The sequence below is a fragment of the Equus przewalskii genome, chromosome 3, assembly GCF_037783145.1.
Source record: "Equus przewalskii isolate Varuska chromosome 3, EquPr2, whole genome shotgun sequence".
In the NCBI taxonomy this organism is placed as follows: Eukaryota; Metazoa; Chordata; class Mammalia; order Perissodactyla; family Equidae; genus Equus; species Equus przewalskii.
This window is the reverse complement of record NC_091833.1, coordinates 98,485,383-98,510,819: the sequence shown is the minus strand read 5'-3', so window position 1 is coordinate 98,510,819 and position 25,437 is coordinate 98,485,383. Positions and strand designations below refer to the sequence as shown.

At 36.1% G+C, this 25,437-nt stretch overlaps 1 protein-coding gene across 8 annotated transcripts in view; it reads left to right on the top strand.

Annotated features, from left to right (window-relative positions):
- TBC1D19 (TBC1 domain family member 19) overlaps positions 1-25,437 on the top strand; it is a 140,261-nt gene that overhangs the window by 6,860 nt on the left and 107,964 nt on the right. For 4 of the 8 annotated variants that reach the window (XM_070613025.1, XM_070613022.1, XM_070613026.1 and 1 more), the window contains exons 2-3: positions 18,540-18,612; positions 19,835-19,880. In XM_070613025.1, coding sequence (XP_070469126.1) covers positions 18,540-18,612; positions 19,835-19,880 — 119 coding nt within the window. Of the gene's footprint in view, positions 1-9,584; positions 9,662-18,539; positions 18,613-19,544; positions 19,592-19,834; positions 19,881-25,437 lie in introns of those variants that run through there. The other 4 variants (XM_070613027.1, XM_070613030.1, XM_070613029.1 and 1 more) reach the window with 4 other exon arrangements.

Here is a 25,437-nt window from a genome sequence, read left to right as displayed (position 1 = left end):
TTTTCTATATTATACCACTTTTTCTCATTGTTAGGATGAGAGTGACATTTCTTGTACTGGTTTTCTACAGCCTGTGCACTAGCAGATCTCCGATAATAAGTGTTTAAAGATTGCATCTGTATCCATGAGAAAGATTGTTCTGTAATTTTCCTTTCTTATAATGTCTTTGACAAGTTTTATATCAAGGTTATACTGGCCTGATAAAATGAGTAGGGAAGTGTTCCTTCCCTTTTTATTTTCTATTTGCTGCAGGAGTTTTATGAGATTGTATTTCTTTCTTAAATGTTTGGAAGAATTCTCCAATGAAGGCTGTGTCTCAGATTTTTTGTGGGGAAGTTTTTGTTTTTAAATTAGTAGACTTATTTTTTTGGAATAGTTTTAGGTTTACAGAAAAGTTGAGGAAAAGGTACAGAGTTTCCATACCTCCCCTCTCCCTTTGCACACAGTTTCCCTTATTATTAACATCTTGCATAGTGTGGTACATTTGTTACAATTGTTGAAACAATATTGATACATTATAATTAAATAAAGTCTATAGTTTACATGAGGGTTCACTCTTTATGTTGCAGAGTTCTGTGGATTTTAACAAATGTATAATGTCATGTATCCACTATTCCAGTATCTTAGGTATAGTTTCACTGTCCTAAAAATCCTTTGTTTTCTACCTACTCGTCCCTCCCTTCTCTCCTCCCAAGCCCCTGGCAACCAATGATTTTTTTTTTTTTACTGTCTCTATAGTTTTGCCTTTAAGAATGTTATATAATTGGAATCAAAGTATGTAACCTTTTCAAACTGGCTTCTTTCACTTATCAATGTGCATTATGTTCCTGTATGTCTTTTTGTGGCTCGATAGCTTTTTTTTTCTGAATAATATTTTATTGTGTGGATGTATCACAGTTTGTGTATACATTCCCTTGTTGAAGGATATCTTGGTTGCTTCCAGGTTTTGCCACTTAGGACTAAAACTGTTACAAACATTCCTGTGTAGATTTTTGTGTAGACATAAGTTTTCAGCTCATTTGGGTAAATAGCAAGGAGCATGATTGCTGGATTGTGTGGTAAAACTATGATTACCTTTGTTAGAAACTGACAACTTTCTTCCAATGTGGCTGTACCATCTTGCATCTCAACCAGCAATGAATGAGAGTTCCTGTTGCTCCAAATCCTCGGCAACATTTGGTGTTACCAGTGTTTTAGATTGTAGCCATTATAATAGGTGTGTTGTGTCATTTTAATGTGCAATCCCCTAATGACATATGATCTTGAGCATCTTTTCATATGTTTATTTGCTCTCCATATGTCTTCTTTGGTGAGATGTCTGTTCAGATCTTTTGCCTATTTTTTAATTGGGTGTTTTCTTATTGTTGAGTTTTAAGAATCTGTTGTGTATTTTGGGTATAAGTCATTTATCAGTTATGTGTTTTACAAATATTTTCTCTCAACCCGTGGCTAGTTTTTTCATTCTCTTAACGGTATCTTTCTCAGAGAAGTTTTTAATTTTAATGAAATCTAACATCAATTTTTTCTTTTATGGATCGTGCTTTTGGTGTTGTGTCTAAAAATTAATCACCAAACCCAGGGTCACTTAGATTTACTTCTGTGTTATCTTTTAGAAGTCTTATAATTCTAGGTTTTACTTTTAAGTCTATGATCCATTTTGAGTTAATTTTTGTGAGTGGTATGAGGTCTATGTCTAGATTCTTTTTTTTGCATATGGAAGTCCAGTTTTTCTAGTACAATTGGTTGAAAAGACTGTCTTTGCTTCATTAAACTACCTTTGCTCTTTTGTCAAAGACCAGTTGAGTATATTTGTGTTGATATTTCTGGGTCTGTATTCTATTCCATTGAATTATTTTTCTACTCTTTCACTATTACCACTCTGTCTTGATTTCTGTAGCCTAATATTAAATTCAAGTTGGGTGGTATCAGCCCTCCAACTTTGTTCTTCTTCTTCAATACTGTGTTGGCAAGACTTTCAATAACAGATTCAATTTTAATAAGTAGAGAAGTATTCAGATTTTCTGTTCCTTCTAATGAGAGTTTTGATAAGTTGTGTTTTTCATGGAATTTGTTCATTTCATTTAAATGATATAAATCATTGGCCTAAAGTTGTTTATAATGAACTTTTATTTCTTTTTAATGTCTGAAAAGTCTGTTATAATTTCTGATAATGGTAATTTGTGTGTGTGTATGTGTTTCAACAGTTTTTGCTAGGGTTTATCAATTTAATTAATCTCATCAAAAAACCAGTTTTGGCTTTGCTGATTTTCTCTTAATTTTGGATCATATCTTTATTTTAATTTCCTCCTACTTTCTTTGGGATTGATTTGCTGTTCTGTTTTTTAGTTTCTTGACATGGAAGCTTAGGTCAGATTTGAAGCCTTCTTTTCTAAAATATGCATTTGAGGCTCTAATTTCCCCCAAGCACTACTTTAACTGCATCCCACTGTTTTAAAGGGTCATATTTTCATTATCCTTTTGTTCAAAATATTTCCTTATAGTTTTTGTGATTTTTTATTTCATCCAAGAGTTATCCTGAAGTGTGCATTACTTAATTTCCAAGCAGTTGAGATATTCTTTTTATATTTTTGTTATTGACTTTCAGCTTAATTTCAATGTTGTCAGAGAACATTCTCTGGTTGATTAAATATTTTAAAATTGTTGAGGCTTGCCTTGTAACCCACTATATAGTCAATTTTGCTGAATGTTCCCTGTGCACTTGTAAAGAATGTGTATACTGTCACTGTTTGGTCGAGTTACCTTTATGTTACTGAGGTCTAGTTGTTAATTATGCTGTTCAGTTCTTCTATAATCTTAATGATTTTCTTAGGCTTGTTTTGTCAGCTATTGAAAGAAATATGTTAAAGTTTCTCACCATGATTGTATATTTTGTTTATTTCTTTTAATTCTCTCAATATTTTGCTTTGTATATTTTAAGTCTATTTTATTGATTGTATACAGATTTATATTGTGATATTTTCCTGATGGATTAATCCCTTAATCATTATGAAGTGTCCTTCTGTATCTCTAATAAGGTTCTTGCCTTAAACTTTGTTTTGTTTGATGTTAGGATGTCAGTATAGCTGTACCAGCTTTCTTTGGTTAGTGTTGCCCGCCAAAATTGGGGTTCCCTGCCCAATGTGCATACACAAGCCAATTAACTATGGCACCAGCCTTTGAGGGGAGAAATCAGTTTTTTATTCTGCGAGATCCATCTCCAGGGAGACAGGGGGCGTGTGCCCTCAGATCTGTCTCCCCGATTCAGGATTTGGGACGAAATTTAAGAGATTAGGGAGCACAGGCTGGCACTCGGAAACGCTGGTGGGACAGGTTTTGATTGGTGGGCTTCAGGTATTTATGGTGAGGTTCAAAACGTTTACGACAGGGTTCTAAACATGCTGCGCGCGGTAGAGAAAGAACTTTAACAGCAGGTCCTCCTGAATGTGGGACCCCTCGCTTCTGAGAAGAGTCCAGCTTTCAAGTTCCAGTCGTGTCCCAGTCCTTGGGTTTCATGAGAAGGAGGATCTTTGGTTCTGAGGTCATTTCAGATCATGATTTCTTGTTTTGCGCATGCCCTGCCTGCGTGACTTTGCAGTTTTTCTGAAAGACGATCCTTAGTCATTTTTGTTGGTCAGAGTTGGAGGTCTGCTCAAACTGGCTCTAAATGGGCCCAGGGTTACAGTGAGGAGTGGCATGGTGTGACTCTCTCCATCCTTTAATTTTCACTCTTTCTGTGACTATATTTAATGCCTGTTTCTTGAAAGTATCAGCATTGTGTTGACATAAATAATCCATAACCAATCTATAAATCAGAACTGGGGTGAGTTTATTATGAGCCAGAGTGAGGATTATAACCAAGAAGGCCTTAGAAGGAGTTCTCGGGAAGCATGGTTTTCAGTACTCTTCTATCTTTGCAGGACAAAGAACATACATTAAACACACCCAAGAGACATTGTCATCAAAATTTCAAAGAGGTATTCAGTTGCACATTAGCAGGTCAACGTGACTATGATGTCAGGAAAGGGACTAATCCAGGCATTACCAATACAGTGTTACCAATAGGGCATAGGAGGGGAAGTATGCGTTCTTCTCTTAAGAGAGTGCATTCTTTACTTTAATGGTTAAGCAGATGTGCAATGTATGTTTGATAGGCCATAAGTCAGGCTTTTTAGTTCAAGCCAAATCAGTTTTGAACTCAAATAGTTATCCCATATACCTCAATATGTGAAAATCTCTTGTCAATCGTATAGTTGTTTTTTAAATCTAGCCTGACAATCAGTCTTTTAATTGTATTATTTAGTCGATTTACATTTAGGAATTTACTGATATATTTGGTTTCATATTTCTGGTCTTAAAATTTGTTTTTTTATTTGAGCTATTTGCTTCATAGTCTGTTTTCTCTCGTTTCTTGCCTTCTTTTGGATTATTCAAATATTGTTGTTATTCTGTTTTCCTCTCCGTTAATGTGACAGTTACACATTGTTTGACTGTTCTTTAGGTAGCTACCCTAGAGGTTACAGCATCTATTCTTGATGAATTATAGTCATAACTTATTACTTTTACTATTTCCTTGTAATGCTAGAGCTTAGAACACTACTCATTTATACCTCTTTTGTGTTATTTTTGTCATGCATTTTATGTATATTTTAAACCCCGCAAGACGTTGTTATTACTGTTTTGTAGCATCAATATTTACTCATTTTTAACCACATTTTTGTCTTTTTTGTTTCTTGTCGTTCCTCCTACATTTCCACCTTTCCACTCGGATTATTTCTCTTCTACCATGGGACTCTTCCTAGTATTTCTTTTAGTGCAAGTTTCGTGCTCACAGATTCCTCAGTTTTATTTGCCTGATGATGTCTTTATTTCATCTTCACTTTTGAGGGATTTTTTTTCTGCATTAAGATTTCAAAGTTGGCAGTAATTGTTTTCAGTGTGTTAAGACCTTTCATTGTCTCCTGGCCTCTTTGTTTTCTGTTGTGAAGTCAGCCATCAGTCCTTTTGTTGACCACTGAATGTATGTCCTCCACTCGCACCTGGCTGCTTTGAACATTTTCTGTCTCTTTGGTTTTCAGTAGTTTTGTTAAGATGTATCTTACTATTGTTTGTATTATTATTATTGTTTAACTTATTCTGGTTTGAGTTTGTGGGACTTCTTAAATCTGGGCTTGAAACTAAAGATTTCACTAGTTTGGGAAAATTCTTGGTCATTATCTGTTCAAATATTTATTCTGCCACATTTTTCTCTCTCCTGTCTTTCTGAAACTTCAACACTGAGACACATTAGATTTTTCACTGAGTCCCACTTATCTCTAACACTCTTTTTCTTTCTTTTCTGTAATTTTTTTTTTCACTGTGCTGCAGTTTGGATATATTCTTTTGACCTTCTTCCAATTCATTAATCTTGTTTGATGCTATTTTTGTATTTCCTGGTAAATTCATCTAATGAGCTCCTATTAACATAGGGTATTTTTCAGTCCTAAAATTTCAAGATGATTCTTTTTTATTGATTGCAATTCTCAGGTAAAATTATCTGCTTTTCATCTATTTTGTCCATTTTTTCCTTCTTTTTTAAAAAACATATAACTCATAATTATTTTAAAATCCTTTTCAGTTAACACCAATATCTAGATCACGTGTGGATCTTTGTTTATGGTGTTATTTTTTTCTTAGCTTTTGTTCATCTGATTTTGTCTGTTTACATGCCTAGTAAATTTTTATTTAATGCCAGACATTGTGTCTGAAAAACTGTAGAGGTTTTCTGTTCCCTTCTCTTTCTCTTCTGCTCCTGGGACTTCTATAATGTAAATGTTAATATTCTTAATGCTGTCCCAGGGGTCCTTTATGCTATCCTTGTTTTTTAAAATTCTTTTTTCTTTTTGCTGTTCCGATTGGGTGATTTCCACTACCCTTCTCCTCCAGATCGCTCATCTGTTCTTCTGCATCATGTAATCTGCTGTTGATTTCCTCGAGTGTATTTTTCATTTCAGTTATTGTATTCTTCAGTTCTGGCTGGTTCTTCTTTATATTTTCTATCTGTTTGTTGAAGTTTTCACTGCATTCATCTATTCTTCTCCTGAGTTTGGTGAATATCTTTGTAACCATTGCTTTGAACTCTTTATCTGCTAGATTGCTTGTCTCCATTTTGTTTAGTTCTTTTTCTGAGGTTTTAGCTTGTTCTTTCATTTAAAGATATTTCTCTGTCTCTTCATTTTGCCTAGTTCTCTGTGTTTGTTTCTATGTATTAGGTAGATCAGCTACACCTCCTGGTCTTGAAGGGGTGGCCTTATGTAGACGGTGTCCTGTGGGGTCTAACAGTGCAATCCCCCCTGGTCACCACAGCCAGGATCTCCAGGTGTGTCCCTGTGTAGGCTGTGTGTGTCCTCCTGTTGTGCCTGGGCCACAGTTGCATGGGTGTGCTGGTGTGTGGAGCTGGTGCTCACAGGCAGGAGCTGCTTTGGAGGGGTGCCGGCCAGAGCAGGTCTACAGGGGAGCACTGGGTGGTGGGGGCGGGGGCAAATGGTGCTAGCAAGGTAAAGGGAGTGTTAGGAATGGTACCCACCAGGCAGGAAAAAGGAGAGTGAAAAAAATGTTGCTGGGCAGTGCTTTTATCCCCAGAGAAAGTTCCAATAGATCCCTGCCCCTCCAGCACCTGCCCTAAAATTTGAGTCAGTGAATCTCCCTCATGTGTAACCCAGGCACTTTTCAAACTGCTGCCTCTGTGCTGGGACTCCAGTGAGTTTGTGTGTGCCCTTTAAGAAGGAAGTCTCGGTTTCCTGTAGCCCTCCAGCTCTCCCAAACGGAAGCCCCACTGGTTTCCAAAGCCAGAGTTAGGAGGGCTCCTCTTCCTGTGCGTGTCGCCCAGGCTGGGGATCCCATGTGGGGCTGAGACCCCTCGCTTGTCCGGGATGTCCTTGTGCCTGTGGTATCCCTTCCGCCTGTGTGTCGCTGTGCCCGGGGGTGGGGTGTGGGTCCTGACTAGACTGCTTCTCCGCCCCTCCTACCCTTCTGGAGGTGGCTTTTTCTTTATATCCTTAGTTGTGGGGAAGCTGTTCTGCTAGTCTTCAGGTCATTCCCAGTGGTAGTCGTTCTGTATGTGGTTTGATGTGTCTGGGGAAGAGGCTCTTCCTACTATGACATCTTGATCTAACTCCATAATATATTTGTAAACAACTGGCTGTTTATTTGTCACATTTAAAAAACTTAATCAGGAAGGCATTTTCCCACCACCAGCATTTTCTGAACTGCCTCCATTTTGTCTGTTTGAGTATACTCAGAAAGTGCTAGAACAGTGGCTCAACTTAATTAGAAAAATAAAATCACACAGAATATTTCAAAGCCAAATATAAATAATTCTTAGATATTTTTCCCTGCTACTAATGCTTCTCTTTTAGTATTATAATTAAACATCTATTGTATTTTAATATATCTTTTTATATATTGAAGTTTAATTCTTTAAGATCTTAGTGTGATAACGGAATTTTGTGTTTCTAGAAAGGGGTTATGTTTTTTTATTTTTGAGTTTTCCTTTCCTGAGTTACTTTGTTATGAAGTCAACCTGTATCTTAAGGTTGAATTTGCTCACTCATCCTCTAGATACTGGAGTGATAGCCTAATTCCAAATTTGATGTCTAGCACCAAATCGGTGTTGTTATTTTGTATCATGCATTATTTGTATTTGAAATGGATGTTGTATAAAACCTCAAATGTTATTTCCCTTTCATTAAGTGTTTAATAAGTCTTGTTGCTCAGAGTGTTATTATAAATAATCGAATTGTGAAAGGAAGGAACCTGAAAGAAGATAGGCTTTGGAGAGAGAAGGAATAATATAACTGATAGGATGTTGTCATAAGTCTAGAACCCCGGAGCATCTCAATGCTAGTGTCCCTTACAAAAAACTTATGAAATTATATCTCAAATATTATTTGTTTTTTATTCAGCGTTAACAGAAATACGTACCATGTATAGAGAGTTTAGAGATCATAAAAAGGAAAAAAGAAACTGAAATTTATTTATTTTAGGGAAATGAAAATTAAATGGATTTAATTAAATAGATTTTAATTAAATATATTTTCTAGAAGGCATAGATAGACAGAATGTATATTGGTAGCAAAAGGCCTGTGCCATAATTAAAGCTTACTATCTTGTTGTTTTTTTTTTTCTTTCTATGGTGGGATTTGGCATAGACTAGGGGGAAGCTCCAGGTTGGACTACTGCGGTTGATATATAAATTAGTAATTCAGGGACTCTCATTGTGTTTAGTGTGAACCAGGGAGTGGTATCATCCTTACCCATATCTGCATTGGCTACTGTTGTATCCTTTAATCCTGGAAAGTAAGACAGTGAAGAAATGAATTATGGTGTTCAGGATTTCAAAATAAGAAACCTCTTATCTCCATAGAATTTATGTACTTGAGGGATCAGATAACCATTAAAATGTGGATTTGCTTTGTGTAAGCAAATGTTCATGTTTTATTTCAACACTGAATTGCTTAGAGGAGGTTCTTGAATTAGGTAAGGCTGAGTCGGAATGACAGGGAAAAGATCAATTACTAAATGTGAACTGAAGTCTGTTTCAGGCATAAAGTATATTATGAAAGAGGCTAGGAAGTAAAGATGTGGAGTAAGGGGGATAAGACAGAGAAGTAGGTCAGCTTGGGGACGTCAGCAAAAGAAGGCCAGTGAGGGATCCATCCTCAAGTGAGAGAAACCAGAGCAGAGCTCAAATTATACAGCACGGACTGAGTCTAAGGCACGGTCAGCTTGCCCAGAGCCAAAATTTCCAATTTGAAACTAAGACTCATTCCTGGCTACAGTGGATGTCCACTGGGACTACTAGGATTACAGAAACAAATCTGGTCTATAGTTTTAGAAAGAACTAAAAGTATTAGGAAGAAATGGGAGTAACTAATTCCACATATTTTAATTGAGCCTCTCTTCTGTGGTGGTGATGGGCTCTTGAGAGAAATTAGACAAAGTTCAAAATAATTATGTTAATGATAACAATGTTTGGGCATTAATGTGGGAAAGGACCGTGTATCCTATTTCATCACACTTATCTATTAGCTTTTTGTTTATATCCCTCAATATACTGTGGGTTCCTCAAGAGTAAGGGAGGACTGTGTCTTGTTTTTCTTTTTATATCCAGCAACTGGCACATAGGAAGTGTTCAGTTAATTATTGAAAGAAGAATGTAAATGAATAGGCATATACTAAGGTATAAATACAGTACCGAAAGGAAATGGCTGGGGATGGGGAAGGCTTGCATAGCACTCAACGTGGGAAGATGAGCGTGACTTCCCAGTGTGGGAACAGCGAGAAGGCTAGGAAGCAGCTTCTGTTGTAGGGCACTTCTAGAGAGATAAGATTATATAGTCTGGGTGAGACTAGATTTTTAGGGGATTGTTAATGCCGGGATGAATTCGCCTTTTTTCTGTAGGCAGTGAGGGGTTATTGGGGTATAGGCGGTCCTTGATTTACAGTGGTTTGACTTATGATTTTTTGATTTTACAATGGTGTGAAAGTGACAACATTTAGTAGAAAGTATACTTTGATTTTTGAATTTCAATCTTTTCCTGGGCTAGTGCTTTGTGGTACAGTACTCTCTCGTCATGCCAGGCAGCAACAGTGAACCGAAGCTCCCCATCAGCCACGTGATCATGTGAGTAAATAATCAATATACTTTCAACCATTCTGTACCCAAACAACCATTCTGTTTTTCATTTTCAGTACAGCATTCAATAAATTACATGAGATATGCAGCACTTTATTATAAAATAGGCTTTGTGTTAGATGATTTTGCCCAACTGTAGGCTAATGTAAGTGTTCCAAGTGTGTTTAAGGTAGGCTAGGTAAGATAAGATGTTTGGTAGGTTAGGTGTATTAAATGCATTTTTGACTTATGATATTTTCAATTTACACTGGGTTTCTCAGGATATAACCCCATCGTAAGTCAAGGAAGATCTGTATCATGAGGAGGGTGATGACAGGAAGGTGGTTTTTAGGAACTTTAATCTGTCCCTGGTGAGCAGGGTAGATAGGAATAGGGGAGAGTGTTCCAGCCTCCTCCTCCACCTTATTCCTGCCTACATTCCACTGGAACTTTTGCTATTCCACAAACTGACAGTGCACAAGAACATTCCCGTGCCGTTGCCTAGTCTGTCCACTCAGCCTATACTGCTTAGCTCCTCTTTTCCACTTTCTTCAATTAGAATTGTTCCTTTCTCTATGGATGATGCCTCTGTTATAACATATTTTCTTTCTTATAATGGAGTTAGTTGTTTTTTGGCTGTCTTTGTTTCTGGGCTAAAAATTTCAGAGAACAAGGACACTGTCTTATTCATCATGTGTTTCTCATGGGATTTTGCAGGTGTGGGTCTAAAGACTCTTTAGTGCAAGTGCATTTATTGAAAACACATTTATGAAGTTCTTACTATGTGATAGCTATTGTGCTGGATCTTGGGGTAGAGAGATGAAAGATACTTGTCCTCAAAGAGCCTATAGTCTAGTGCAGTGGTTCTCGAAGTATGGTCTGTGGACTCTTAGTGGTCTCTAAGATCTTTTCAGGTCAAAACTATTTTATATAATATAAAGAATCTTTTTAAAAAAATTCATTATGCTGCTGTTTGCACTGATGGTATAAAAGCAATGATGATGGGTTTAGCTGCTAGTATCTTAGCACAAATCAGGAAATGGTATCAAACTGTACTAGTAGTCATTGTATTGTTCACCACCACACGTTCACAGTAAGAAAATAAAAAGCCAGTTTCACTTGAGGGTCTGTGATGAAACGGTAAACAATTATTAATTTTATTAAATCTCATTCCTTGAATACACAGATTTTTAATATTCTACTTGAGGAAATGGAAAGTGTGCATAAGGCACTTCTGCTGTATATTGAAATAAGATGATTATCTAGAGTAAAAGCACTCCTACGATTAATTGAGTTACGTACAAGCTGAATTGCTTTTTTTTCTTTAGTAAAACACCATTTTTACTTGAAAGAGCAATTGACAAACTGTTGTTATTCAGACTTGGGTATTTGGCAGATATTTTCTCTAAAATGAGCAAAGTGAGCCTATCACCCCAAGGAAAACTTGTGTGTGTTGCCAATGATAAAATTCAAGCTTTAAATAAAATTTAGATTCTGGAAAACTTGTATTCACCACTGTGAACTTGGTGGCCCAATGCTTAAAGACTTTTCTGATGATATTGTTGGTGAAGTTAATGAATGTTACTTTTTGATATTGGTTAATGAAATGTGTCCACTGCATCACTTAGTTAATCAATATATTCGAAATGATCAGAGCATAATGTTACAAAATCATGTATAGGTAGAAGATTGATTCAAAATGCAAGGCAGATGGATACAAGTTTATGTAATAAAGTATGAAAAGTTTATTGTTCAGATTCCACATTACAACTAATCTTTAGGAAACTACTACTTGTCAAATATTGATATACCATTAAAGGAAAGTATCCACAATGTCTGAAAAGGATATTACAATACCCTTCCCTTTTCCAGTTACCTGTCTGTGTGACACTGATTTGCTTCATATGCATCAATAAAAACAACATAATGATACGGATGTAATAGCACAGCAGGGTGACGAATCCACCTATCTTCTGAGCCAAACATCAGAGATTTGCAAAACTGTAAAACAATGCCTCTTTTTTCTCACTATTTTTTTCCCTGAAAACACAGTTCTTTTAGATAAAAATTATCTTAAGTTAATATGTAATGAGTTTATATTATTTCTAAAGAATCAATAAATAATTTTCATGTGGTAAAATATACATAAAATGTACCATTTTAACCATTTGTAAGTGTACAGTTCAGTGGCATTGAGTTTATTCACATTGTTGTGCAGCCATCACCACCATCCATCTCCAGAACTTTTTCATCATCCCAAACTGAAACTCTTTACCCATTAAACAGTAACTCCACATTCCCTCCTCCCCTTTGCCCCTGGCACCACCATTTTACTTTCTGTCTTTATGAATTTGACTACTCTAGGTTCCTCATACAAGTGGAGTCATACAGTATTTGTCTTTTTGTGACTGGCTTATTTCACTTAGCATAATGTCCTCAAGGTTCATCTATGTTGTAGATGTGTTAGATTTTTTTTAAAGCTGAATATTATTCCATTGTATGTCCTTACCACATTTTGTTTATCCATTCATTTGTCTGAATACTTGAGTTGCTTCCACATTTTAGCTAATGTGAATAATGTTGCTGTGAACTTGAGTGTACAAATAAATCTTCAAGTTCCTGCTTTCAGTTCTTTTGAGTATCTACCCAGAATTAGAATTGCTGGATCATATGGTAACTCAATTTTTAAGTTTTTGAAGAACTGCCATACTAATAAACAAATAGCTTTAATTTTTTCTGTATTAACTTCTAATGTTGGAAATACCAGTAGATATAATCCACATAAACAGAAGTACTTTGAGATCCTCAATAATTTTTAAGAAAGTGAGGGTCCTGAGACTTTAAAATTTGAGAATCAATGGCCTAGTGGAATGAGTGAAGTAGAGAGGTCACTTAGGAAGTTACTCCAGTAGAGGACAAGTTGGACTGGACTTTGCTCAGAGAAGAATGGCCAGGGTGGTAAGAAGAATCTGTCATGTGAAGAGAACCTGGAGAACCTGGAAATATATGTGACCTTGAAAAGAGAAGCTTTTAGGGAAGATACAGTAGTTCTCTTCAAATATTTGAGAGTCCCTCATGTGGATAAAAGTTATTTTCTGTGACCTTGGGGTGCGGTGGGGATCATGATGGTGGCAGATGTTAAGGGGAATCAATTTTAGCTCGTAATAAAGAATTTTCTAGCAGAATAGTTCAAAGATGGAATTGGCTAAGGTAGGGATGTAGTGAGTTTCTAGAGTGTCTGAGTTACAGTTTCTAAGCTAGCAAATCACTTGGAGAGGAGAGTCAGTCATTAAATGGGTAGTTAACCTAGAAGAACTCTATAGGCCCCTCTAACCTTGAAATTCTGTGATTCTTCAGGCACGGAAAGATAAAGTCCAGGATTAGCATGGTGGCATAGCGAGGAGGGAATTAAATGATCCTTGGAACCATTTCTGTAGATCTTCCTGTGCCCTGGTTTGTACTTCATGGAGTATTTAGCCTCAGTTTACCTCCAAGCTTCTTTGATCCATCTGTGACTTCAGCCACTTTGCTTCTCCAGTTTCCTTTACTCTCCAAGTTTAGAAACTTAAGACTGCCAGTGTCCAGTGCTTTGGATTCAGACTGTTCTGGTGGGAGTAGAAAGCAACTGGATTCGTGTGTGTGTGTGTGTGTGTGTGTTGGGGGAGTAGGGGTGGAGATGATCTTGTGTTTTTAGAGTATAGAATCATAGAGGATGTCAGAAATGTCAACATAAATGAGTGAGTGAAGGATATATGCAGGGCCATGACTAGGAATGTACTGTACACTCTCTTGCTGGATTATATTTTTGATTATATTCTTTACCAGCTTTTATAGTGAGCTAGAGGCATTTTGTTGAAAAGAAGGCCTGACTTTTGTTGTAGATATTTTAAAAACCTCTACCTCCAACAACTCCTTCCCTGCCAATCTTTTATGTTTAGTCCATTGCCATCTGGCACATCTTGTATTTTATAACATAACTTTAACTTATATTGGACTTCACAGCCTAAAAATAACTTTGAAAATATTTTTGTTTGAGTCTCACAATAACCTAGTTTAGGTATTATTTTCCCTATTAAATAAGGAAGAAAATTGAGATCCAGAGAGGTTAAGTGACTTGATCAAGATAATAAATAAGGCTGAGAGATGATTCTAGGTCTTTTGATGCCAAAACCCATTCTCATTTAGTCCCAAGTGGTTTTAAAACTATGCTCTGTTATAGTCAACGATTCTGAAAATGTTCTATTCATTTAAAAATATTTAATTTAAAAATTATATTAAGAAATAGCACTCTTTAAGGGGCCAGCCCCATGGATGAGTGGTTAAGTTCGCACGCTCTGCTTTGGTGGCCCAGGGTTTTGCTGGTTTGGATCCTGGGCGTGGACATGGCACCACCATATTAAGGTGGCGTCCCACATAGCACAACCAGAGGCACTCACAACTAGAATATGCAACTGTGTACTGGGGGGCTTTGGGGAGAAGAAGGAAAATAAATAAATAAATAAATAAATAAATAAATAAATAAATAAATAAAAATAAGATTGGCAACAGATGTTAGCTCAGGTGCCAATCTTAAAAACAAAAAAGAAACTTTCAAATGCGTTGTTTGGGACACTTACAAATGTGTCATTGATGAGGAAGGACATAATTCTGAACTGGTCTTTCAAAATATTTGGGCTTGTGCATGTCCGTTCATAGTATGTTGTACAAGTGAGGATACTACTGCAGGGCGTATGCAGTGCTTGGTGTTGGCCAGGCAGAGTGCAGATGCATCTGCTCAACACGAGCTCCCATCACGGTGTACTGCTAGATGTGGGACAAGTGAGCCAGTAACACGTTATGTGGTAGTAATACCATGGTATGCAGAGTTTTAGCTGTTATAAGTATTAGAAGCTCTTTATCTAATTTTTGTATTTATGACAAATAATTTTAGTGATTTGTCTCCTCAATAAAAATTTCCAACTACTTCTCTTTTGATTTCCCCTACCAGTTAAATTTGGGAATGTGCTGAGATTGCCAGGAAGGCTATTAAAAATGCGAATTTATCTCTGTGAATCAAGATTTTTCTTTATATTGAGCAACCAAAACAAAGTGCAAAAATAAATTGGATATTGAGGCTATATCAGAATAAAGCTGTACCTTTTTAATGTTTATTGTAACTTAGTCAATGAGAAAAGACTTATTGTTCTCGTTGTCTAGTAATGTCACCTTAAATGTGTTTTATATAGTAGGGTTCCTGACAGGGTTCAGATTTCGTTTGAAAAGAGTTATGCTACTAAAACATGTTTGAGAACTGCTGTGCCTTACCATATTGTCCTCCTGTCATGTCCTGCTTTTGATTTTCAAATTTCTCAAGATTTTTATAATTAGCATAGATGATTAGTGAATTTGGTTTGCCTTTGATATAAAAAAGTATATCTAGGAGGCTTAGCAACCTTGAAGTATTGAAAATATTTAGAAGGAATATCCAGTTTTTTCCCTTGAAATTCTTTAAATGGTGCTACCCCTGAATCATTTCCAAATACTGGCTTAGTAAAAGAAAACCTATTTCCTTTTGCCTTGGTATTTTTGAATAATGAGCAGGATTTTGCAGCTTTTAAAATCCTAAGAATAACAGACTGGAAACCAGTCTCTTCAGTTAAAAATAATTTTTATAAAGTTCCTTGCTTTCTTTGGGGGAAAATTGGTTAAAAAGATAGAACATGGTTTGGTCAAATAATTTTGTTAAGCAACAATTAATGCCAGGTTAATACTTGGGATGCGGAAATGAAGGAGACATGGTCTTTGCCTTTGAATTTAAGAGTCAAAAAGAGAAATAGGTGAACTGAAAATTACAGTATAATCTAATAAGTGCTCTAACAGAGGAACAGAGTGTACTTTCTTTGCAGGCAAGTTGGAGGTGGGGGGTGTGGGAAAGGAGTGATATTTGAGGGATGTCTTGGAAGCTGGTAGGTATTTGCCAAGGCAGTAAGGGGCCACTTGCATCTGAAGAAACAGCATGAACAAAAGGATTCCAACCCTTAAAATATTTGACAACTAGGGGACCAGTGACTATAGATCACTGTGACTAGCGAGTAGGGTGTGTGGGGTGGGGAGGTGTGAGGAAAGAGAGCATGTTGTTAGCTTGGTGGAGGAGCAGCTGATGAATTTGGAGAGATAAGTTGGCCGACCTTGTGAAGGGCCAGGTGTGCCCTGTTGAAAAGTGTAGACTTCTTGTGTGTGCTGTGGAGCTCCATAGCCAGGAAAGATTTATGTTTTAGGAAGAAAACGCTGAAGGGTGGATTGGAAAAGGGAGAAATTGGTTGATTTATTCAATAAACATTTATTGAGCACCTGCTGTGTGAAAGTAACTATTCTAGGCACTTGGGGTACAACAGGGAACAAAAAGACAGATACCTGCCCTAGTGAAGCTCACCCCTTCTGGTGTGGGGCCATAGACACCGTACCAGTAAACAAGGTAATAAGTTAATCACGCAGTATATTAGGAGGTAATAAATGCTAAGAAAGTAGAAAAAACAGAAGAAGGGGACGTGAGAATGCTAAGCGGGGGGTAGTTGCAATTTAAATAAGGTGGCAAGATGTCCAGTTCAGAAGCTGTTGCAGTGATCCAAGTGAGAAGTGATGAGGACTTCGACTTAATGTGGAGAAAAGGAATAGATTGGAAGACATGCTTTTCTTTTTCTTTTTTGACTCTTTTTATTGTAAAATAAAACACAGACAGAAACTACATAAAACAAATGTATAATGTAATGAATTATTATAAGGAGAACAACCTTGTAACAACCACCCTGGTAAAAAAGTGAAACTTTGCCGGCCACACCGGTAACCCCTCCATTTGCTCCATCCCAATCATAAATCCCTCCCTCCCTGACAACCCCATTTTTGTGGTAATCACTTTCCTGCATTTCTTGATAGTTTTATTAACCAAATGTGTATCCCTAGACACTAACTTAGTCTTGCCGATCAAAAAAGTTTTCTTGATGCCTTTTAAGTCTTTTTACATCTACAGGTTTTTTTCCGTTTACTTCTTTTTTTGATAATTTATCAGCTGAAGAACTGGGCTGTTTGACCTTTAGAATTTCTTGCATCGTGGATTTTTCTGGTTGCACACTCATGGTGCAACTTAATGTGTCCATCTGCTCTTCGTATGACTTGTAAATTGACTGCTGGACCCGAAGGCTTAATCAGACTCAGATGTCATCCCTTTGGCCTTGACTCTTGGAGTGGAATGTGCTTTCACTGAGAAGCACATAATGTCAGGTTGTCTTTTGCAATGTTAATAGCTGCTTCTGCTCAATGTCTTGCATTAGCAATTCATTAGGGGTTGCAAAATGCTGATATTCTGGTTATAGCATATCTGTTTTAGTTATTAGCTGGCATACTTTAATAAAGAGACATGTCCCCTTACCTATTATTTGGTTACCCAGTGGTATAGTTCCTATAGGAAAGGGAGGATAAAGGCCTTTTTCCTTTACTTACCAGTTTTCAAAGTAATAAGTTGGTTCCCTGTCATCCTCAATTTTTATTACTCTATCAGTATTTTGTCCTCAGTGTGGCATTATCTGGAAAGGGAACCCTGGTTGGTCAGTTTCAAGAATTCATAGGTGGTAGGATGCTCTAGTCTCTTCAGACCTCATCTGCTATGTTGGATTAGGCAAAGCCCCTCCCAGTTTCAGCTCCTGTTCTAAAATTGGCTAATTATATGTTCCAGTGGATGCTTGTTGGCTATTTTGGGGTTCTCCTGTTTTCACATCCATGAGATACCCCACTGCTTCCCTCTGCTTTTTCCTGCATGGGTGCTAATACTGTACTGCTCTTGTGGTTGTTGGTTTGTCCCCAACTGCTTGTATTTTAGCTTTGTGGGGGATGTCTTATCACCAAGTTTTGTTGTAAATGTTTTCCGTGGGATTTTGGTTTTGCTATCTAGTAGCTTGTTCTGTATTTATATGGAAATCAGGGAGATTAAAACTCAGTGCCACCAATGCCATCCTCCTAGAAAGGGGCTGAATCCTAGAAGAGTTAGAGTAGAATTGAGAATAACTGAAGTTTCTAATTTAGAAGATTTGGGGGATGGTCATTTCATGGATGAAAAAAATAGAAGAGAAGGAGCAAGATAGTGGAAGATAATTTTTTGATTTCTTAGGTTTGAAATGCTTGTGAGATACTCTAATAGAAATGCCTTCTCAAGAAATATGCTTCTAGAATTTGATAAAGAGAGCTAGGTGATGAAAGATAAATACTTGGAAAATAATTGAAGCCATTATAAGTTGGAGAAATTATTATTTTTGGTAAAAATTACAGTGTGAAAAACCAGTAGAATAGAAAGCATGCAGTTAAAGATGCAAGAGACATTAATAAGCATTTGTGAACCAGTAGCTTTATGTCTTTTCCATAAATATGCACAACAAATGCAGCTTTACACTGAATATCAATCCAAAGAGGAAGATGCTATTCAAAGATTCATCTCTGTGGATGCAACTGGGTTTTTGGTCATTAGGTACAGATGTAATACATGTTACATGTAATGTTAAGGGAATGAATTTATAAATCTGTGTTTTTTCTACTAGAAAAATAGATGTTAAGTATTCATAAAGGTAAAAATGCTAGATGAAGATGTTAAGTATTCCTAAGATTGAAGTTGTTATATTTTGAGCAGACGACAGTGTTCTATCACAGGTCCTCTATTTTCAGAATAGGTGAACAAGACCTTCTCTCTTAGGAACTGTTCTAGACGCTCAGGTGCTCTGACCTCAAAGGGGATTTTTTAAAATAGTATGCACCTTTGGACACTCCTTTTTTAAAAGTTTCATTGGCATTAAATATCATCCCAAATGACTTACTTTTGACCTCTGTCTTTTCCTTTTTTTTTTCTTCTTCTTTCTAAAATTAGGCCAGTCTTCAGAGACCTGAGATTAAACTTGAATCACTAAAAGAAGATATTAAGGAATACTTTAAAATATCAGGTTTGTAAGTTGCTTTTTTTTCCTAATTCTTTAAGGGAAAATAAGAAATACTTTATTTGGAGGGAATATTTTATCCTCAGCCTTCCAATTACTCACTCAAAATTGTGAAACAGTGGCTGGATAGGTTTCTATTTGGGGAGAATTAGAACTTTCAGACATTTCAATAAAATGCTGCAAAAATTCAGGAACATTGTGGGAATGACTGCTTTACATTAATCAGTTTTAAATACTGCTTACCTTTCTGCTCAAAATACATTCTGAGGGGCTGGCCTGGTGGTGCAGCGGTTAAGTGCGCACGTTCCCCTTCAGCGGCCCGGGGTTCGCCGGTTCGGATCCTGGGTGCGGACATGGCACTGCTTGGCAAGCCATGCTGTGGTAGGCGTCCCACATATAAAGTAGAGGAAGAGGGGCGCGGATGTTAGCTCAGGGCCAGTCTTCCTCAGCAAAAAGAGGAGGATTGGCAGCAGGTGTTAGCTCAGGGCTAATGTTCCTCCAAAAAAAAAAAAAAATCTGAATGTATTAAGAATCTCCTTAGTTAAGTAACTTGTCTTTTTACTTTTTATTTGTGACTTTTTTCTCTCTACACTTCTTTTCCCTCCTCTTTTCTACCCTTTCAAAGAAAACAAAAGAAAATACCAATTTTTTCAGAGCAAGAAGAAAGGTTCCCTAGTCCAGCCTTTGCACATGGGAACAGAGCTGTTAAGTGGTTTACTTACCCAGATGAGTTCAAGTACTTAGCAGCCAGCTGGTCTAACTGGTGGTACCTCGTAATAATCTGCTCCTGTTGTCCAGGAATTTACTGACTAGTTAATTGTAACTAATGACTTGTGATCTATCTTTGTCACGTGTCTGGCTGTTTCTTGCCCCTCCCTTGCACATTCTTCCTAGCACTGGTAGTACAATAGCTGAAGATTTTGGCATTCATTGAGCACATTAACAGTGGAAGAAGGAGATGTTCCTCTCATCTGAAGAAAATGATGTAGTGCTTTTACTTACAAAATAATATCGTGTTGGTGAATTTGCTACTCAGTGTTAGGCAAGGGATTTGGTAAATGTATAGGAAATAATTCCTTAAACCTTTACACAGCAATTGGCAGTTGATGAATTTCTTTCACAAATGCATATGATGTTAAAGTTTTAGCGAGATAAATTTAGTTATAATGTATGTTTATTTTTAAAACTAATCTGTCTGTATATTTTATTCTTTTTTTCTTTTAAATAGGTTGGGAGAAGAAACTTCAGAATGCTGTTTATAGTGAACTGAGTGTGTGAGTTTTTCCTACCTATTTTGAGATACTGTTACGTTTAGCTATATTTGCTTTGTATGTAATGAATACAGTATTGCTATGTACACTCATTGTGTTATTATTCTCATTAGTATTTACATAACATCTCAAGTAAATTAATACTGTTAAAAATTACAGTCTTGCCTGAGAATTAATGAATAGGTGGGCATTTTTTACTGCCCCAAATTTTATATTAACAAGTAATTTATCCAGTGTAATTAGGGATTAAGATATTTCTTCTAAGTTAGTATTTCAGATAACTTAAGGTTACCAATATTCTTTTTATTGTTGCCATGTTGGATATTGCCTTTTTTCTGCCTTTATAAACTGACTATAAACATTCTAAACATAATTAGCTTTTTTTGCAGAAAAAAATGTTTTTGTTTATCTGGATTTACCCTCAGACTCTGTTGAGGTGTATAGAACTATTTGCCATTACAAAAAAGATAGATCCAGAATGGTAGCTTTTGTAGTTTATTCAGTATTCCATTATTCATCAATTATTTATTGCTAGCACTGTGCTAGGCATTGGAAATATAGTATAGGGCAATAAACACAATTCTTGCCCTCGTGGAATTTATAGTCTAATAGAGTCCTTATGTCTGCTATTTTTTCTTTTTTTTTTTACTGCTATCAATGTGTCTGTGTCGCTAGCATTCTCTAGTCTCTAAAACTTCCATTTCCAATTTGCCCCTTCTAATCTGCTGTTAACTGGGAAACGATAACCTAGTTCACCAGAACTGCTTCTAAAATAAAAAGACTCAGATGAACGCCTGTGGACTTGTGCTTAGACATGCAGTTTTCAAATTAGTATTTGCTTCTTTGCTTATTGCCATCTTCCAAGTTGGTTTTTGAACTCTTAAACAGCATCATTTATAAGTACTATCTATTAATGAAAGTTGACTGTGACCATACCTTTGGTACTAGTCACCAAGGGAATAGATGTTTATCATGACAAATAAGGTTTTAAATTCTCAAAATGTAGATGCCACATTTGATTAAATGCCACAGGTTGATTAATAAGAACATGGTGATTTCTCTCTCTGCCTATTACATAGACAGCCTGTAACTTTGGTGTCTTTGTCTCTGATACTAGTGGAATAAGAGCATCTGTTGTGTATAATGCCGAACATTAAATCCTCATCTGAGGAGATATTACCGATCATTGCTATTTTTGTGGTATAATGCCTTCCTGGAAATTGTTCTGTGACACAGTGCCTTTTTACTTCATGGCAGGGACAATATTTCATTCATTGTCATGTCTTCAGTATCCTACACAATAGGCATTAAATAAATATTTTTGAATACTTACTGGGATATTTGAAGGAGTCCAGTAATACTGCCTTTTTTCCTCACTTGGGTTCTGAACAAATTGAGAAATGAGATGAAACTTAAAGGCAAATGAGAGATCAAAATTATACTTTTATTTCTGATGAAGACTATGTAGGAGGACATAGTTTCGTACAAAAGCTAAGTGAGTCCTTTAACTGAACTCCAGAATTAAATAGACTTAACCTTCCTGTTAAAAGTATTGATGAGCATGTTCAGTTTATTCTTCCAAAATTTAAAAGTTGGCTAAGGCATTAAACCTCTTCTGTGGTGTAGTGAGTACAGCCCTGGAGAGAGGCCAAGAATGTTACAGCAATGGAGCTCTTTCCCATGGAAGGACTCATCTGGAGTGGGAAGAAGTGTTTCCCCTAACATAAATCGGAAGAAGAAGTGGACTTCACATATTCTGTTGCAGTTTTCACTGGCAGAAACCACTAGATGGACAAGTAAAGAAAGCAAAAAATAAAAAGTAGATGTATTCGTTAGGTTAAATCATTGGAGCTTTAAAAAAAATGCTCTCATGCCTGATAGACGTGTGGACACATGAGCTATACAGATCATACCTGAAAATTGCTCACTTTATTTTACTTATTTTAGTAAATATTCCAAAGATTTTAGTCAGATTCTTATTTAACAAATAGAGCAGAAAAATTTCTGTATTCTATTTACATGAAACTTGTAACTCTAGCCCAAGTTAACTTTTCTCACTTCAGATTGCCTACTTTGTTTAACTATTGTTGTGTTAATAACTATTTAACATTATATGAATGATAATTTACATTGATTGAATGCTTATTTTATGTCGAGCACTGTGCTAAGCACTTTATATGCATTGCCCTATATAATATAATCCTCATAGCATCCCTATGAAGTAGAATTTATTATTAGCATCATTTTACAAAAGAGAAAACTGAGGCTTAGACCTTAAGGTTACCTTTAAGTAACATAATGACAATTGTGTAGCTAGTAAATGGCAGTGTTAGGGCTTTGCCTCTAGCTGTCTAATTCCAAAGCCCATACATTTTACTGCATCTCACATATATCTTATTTCTTGCCTAGATTAAAAGTGTTCTGAAGGAAGAATTATGTCTTATATTTCTTTTAGTATCTCCTATAGCATCAAATAAATGACATTGAGTCAATGTGTAGTTATTGAGCCGCCTACTAATGCTAACGCATGATAAATATTTGTTGAACTGAGGAAGCTCAGTGTAATTATTAATCCTAAACTTACTATAAATATTTAACTAAGACAGGCTTTACATGGAAAATGCACTGATTTCTTTCTGCGTCTTAGTCTTCATTTGTATTTTGTGTAGAGCAGTTTATAAAGAATTAGATGACGTATCATTTTCCTTTAAGGAACATAAAGAGGCATATAAGCCAGCATATAAACCTTTTTATTTAATCTTCTATATATATGTTTATATTATAAAATCATATATCATAGTCTACTGTTATGGTAGATATATGCAAGTGTCTTCCATACCTTGGAGACATGTCGAACAGTAGTGGGCCCCAAATGGAAAAATTTTGGGTAATGGGTACCTTACACTAGACCACAAGATTGGGTACATCTTTATAGACATTCATGGCATTTGCTGGAAGAGTGCTCAGGCAGTATACGTGGGTACCTTCAAAACGTCCTAATCAGTAATTCTTCTTTGCCCTCTTAGTTTCAAATGTTACTTTGTACTTGCTGTGTGTTATGCACTGAGCTAGGTGCTGAGGATAAGGAACAAGCTAGATAGTCTGCTTTCATGGAGCTGACATTCCAGTGGGGCACACAGACTTTAAAGAGGCAATTATAGTACAATAGAATAAGTGCTATGATAGGGTAAGTACAAGGAGCACATAGGGTAGGCACTTAACTCCAGATTGGTGTTGTCATAATGGTTTACTAAAGGAAACAATGTTCAGACTGAGATCAAAAAGCTAAGCTAGAATTAGGGGAAGGAGTGGAGAGGAAAAGTGCTTTAAGCAGAAGTGAACAACAGGCTCAGAGGTTTAAAGGTGGGAAAAGATGTCATACATTGGAGGAACAAAAGTTGTATGGCTGGATGGTAGAGGGGAAAGGGACAGGGTAAAGGATCATGCTAGATCTGTAGGCAGGAATGTGCTTCTTATTCAAGGCATTTGGTGCCATTTTACAATTTTAAGCAGAGTAGTGAAGTGCTCATGTTTGCATCTTACTCACTCAACAGCGTACTGGTTATCTAATATGGGACAGGCATTATGCTAGACACTAGAAATACAATCCCTGGTGAATAAGGAAGACATTGCTCCTGGCTACAGCCAGGCAAATTGGCAAATAGGTTGAAAATCATGTGGAAAGAGGGGAGGCTGCTTAAGAATCTGTCAGGTGAATGCAGGCAAGAAATGTTGGTTGTCTAAAACAGTATGAGTGGGGTAGAAAAAGATGAGAAGTATTTAGGGGATTTGAAGGACAGGAAGAGGGAAGAGTCACGAGTGATATGCAGGCTTCTGCATTGTTCCTATCTGATGACCCTCATTCTCCATATTACTGAATATGATCTCCATGAGGATAGAGATTTTAGCCTGTTTTGTTCACTGCTTCTCTTACCTTGAACACTTAGTAGGCTCTCATTAAATATTTCTCAATGAATAAATATCTAACTTGATTTTGGTTTTAATATTAATACTTTTTGGAGGGCCACTTATTGTTACCTGTTTTTTGGGATAAATTTCTTTGAGCATTAAATAACTCTTAAGATCATCAGTAAGTACTCTCAAGTTTCAATCCTAAATTTTTAAGTTTTATTCAATTTAGAAATAATTACCATTAAAATGGAAGAATTTTAGAGCAATATTTAATTATAAACCACATGTCCCTTTACAAATGATATATTGAGCAGTATGGAATATATAGTTTTTAAACTATCTTGCCTATAAGAAATACTGAGATATCCAGAGATTATCAATTTTTTTCATTTGTGAATAGGGGAAAAGTGATTTATTTAGGTACATAGAATGTAGATTTTCATGGAAAAACAGCCAGAAATAATCAGTTAGTGGAACTGTCTTATAGATTAGGTGGGTAGGTTATTTTTTATTCCAGAAATGTTTCTTATGGACATTTGAGTCTTTTATGTTTAGGTTCCAGGATAGATGCAAGTGGCTTATTATTAACCCTTTACATGGTAATGTCCCACTTTGGATGAGGAATTTCTTGAGAATTCAGTGTGTGGTTCTTGATTATTGGAACATGGTTGTTTTGCTGTATGCACAAGTCCTATGACTAATTTCAGTAGGAGTTATAGATTGTTGTGAAAGAGCTTGAAACTTCTAAGTAAATGCTGAACTATTGTGTTTTCCTATTGCTTTCTCTGTGATTTCATATCACTCTGTGCCTGGCATTATATTCCAACCATTCTAGCTTTTTCTGATTTTTAAACGTTCCAAATGTTCCTACCTCAGGGCATGTCCCTCTGCATGGAATGTTCTTCCCGCAGATCTTTGCATGGCTGGCTGCTTCTTTTCACTCATGTCTTAGTTCAAATATTAGCTAGACACCATCCCTGCCCTTCCAAATCATTTCTGTCTCATCCTGCTCTCATTTTCTCATGGTACTTGTTACTATCTGATATTATTCCATTTATTGATTTGTTTTTATAATTATTGACTGTCTCTCTTTACTAGAATGTTAGGTACATGAGAACAGGATATATTATCTTAATCACCACTGTATACTTGGTACCTAGAATGGTTCAAATATTTGTTGAATAAATACATCTGTTTTCTTAATAAAAACAATATTTTGAATATAAATTGTAATGTTACTTATTCTCTTTTCTATTTTTATTAAATTTGTGAATATGTATTATATATTAAAAGATAGCTATTATGAAAGATAGTATTTATATTATCATTTCAACTATGTAAAAAATATATAATCATATGGAAAAGGAGATTGGGAGAAATGAAAAGAGCTGATATGTTAGTAAGTTAATGAATTTTTTCAACCTTAAAAAATTCTTCTAAGTATTACAGTATCTATATGCTATATAGAACAGTTATGACAAATTTCATATGAGCATTTACAGAGCTAAATAATTTGAAAATTACCTCAATTTATAAATTCAGATTATCATGCAATTTAACTTTTAGCTAGTAATTAAATTGCTAATCTAAAACTACAATACTAATAGGATAAGAATTAAAGTTTTATTAGACTGTTGCACCTTATGTA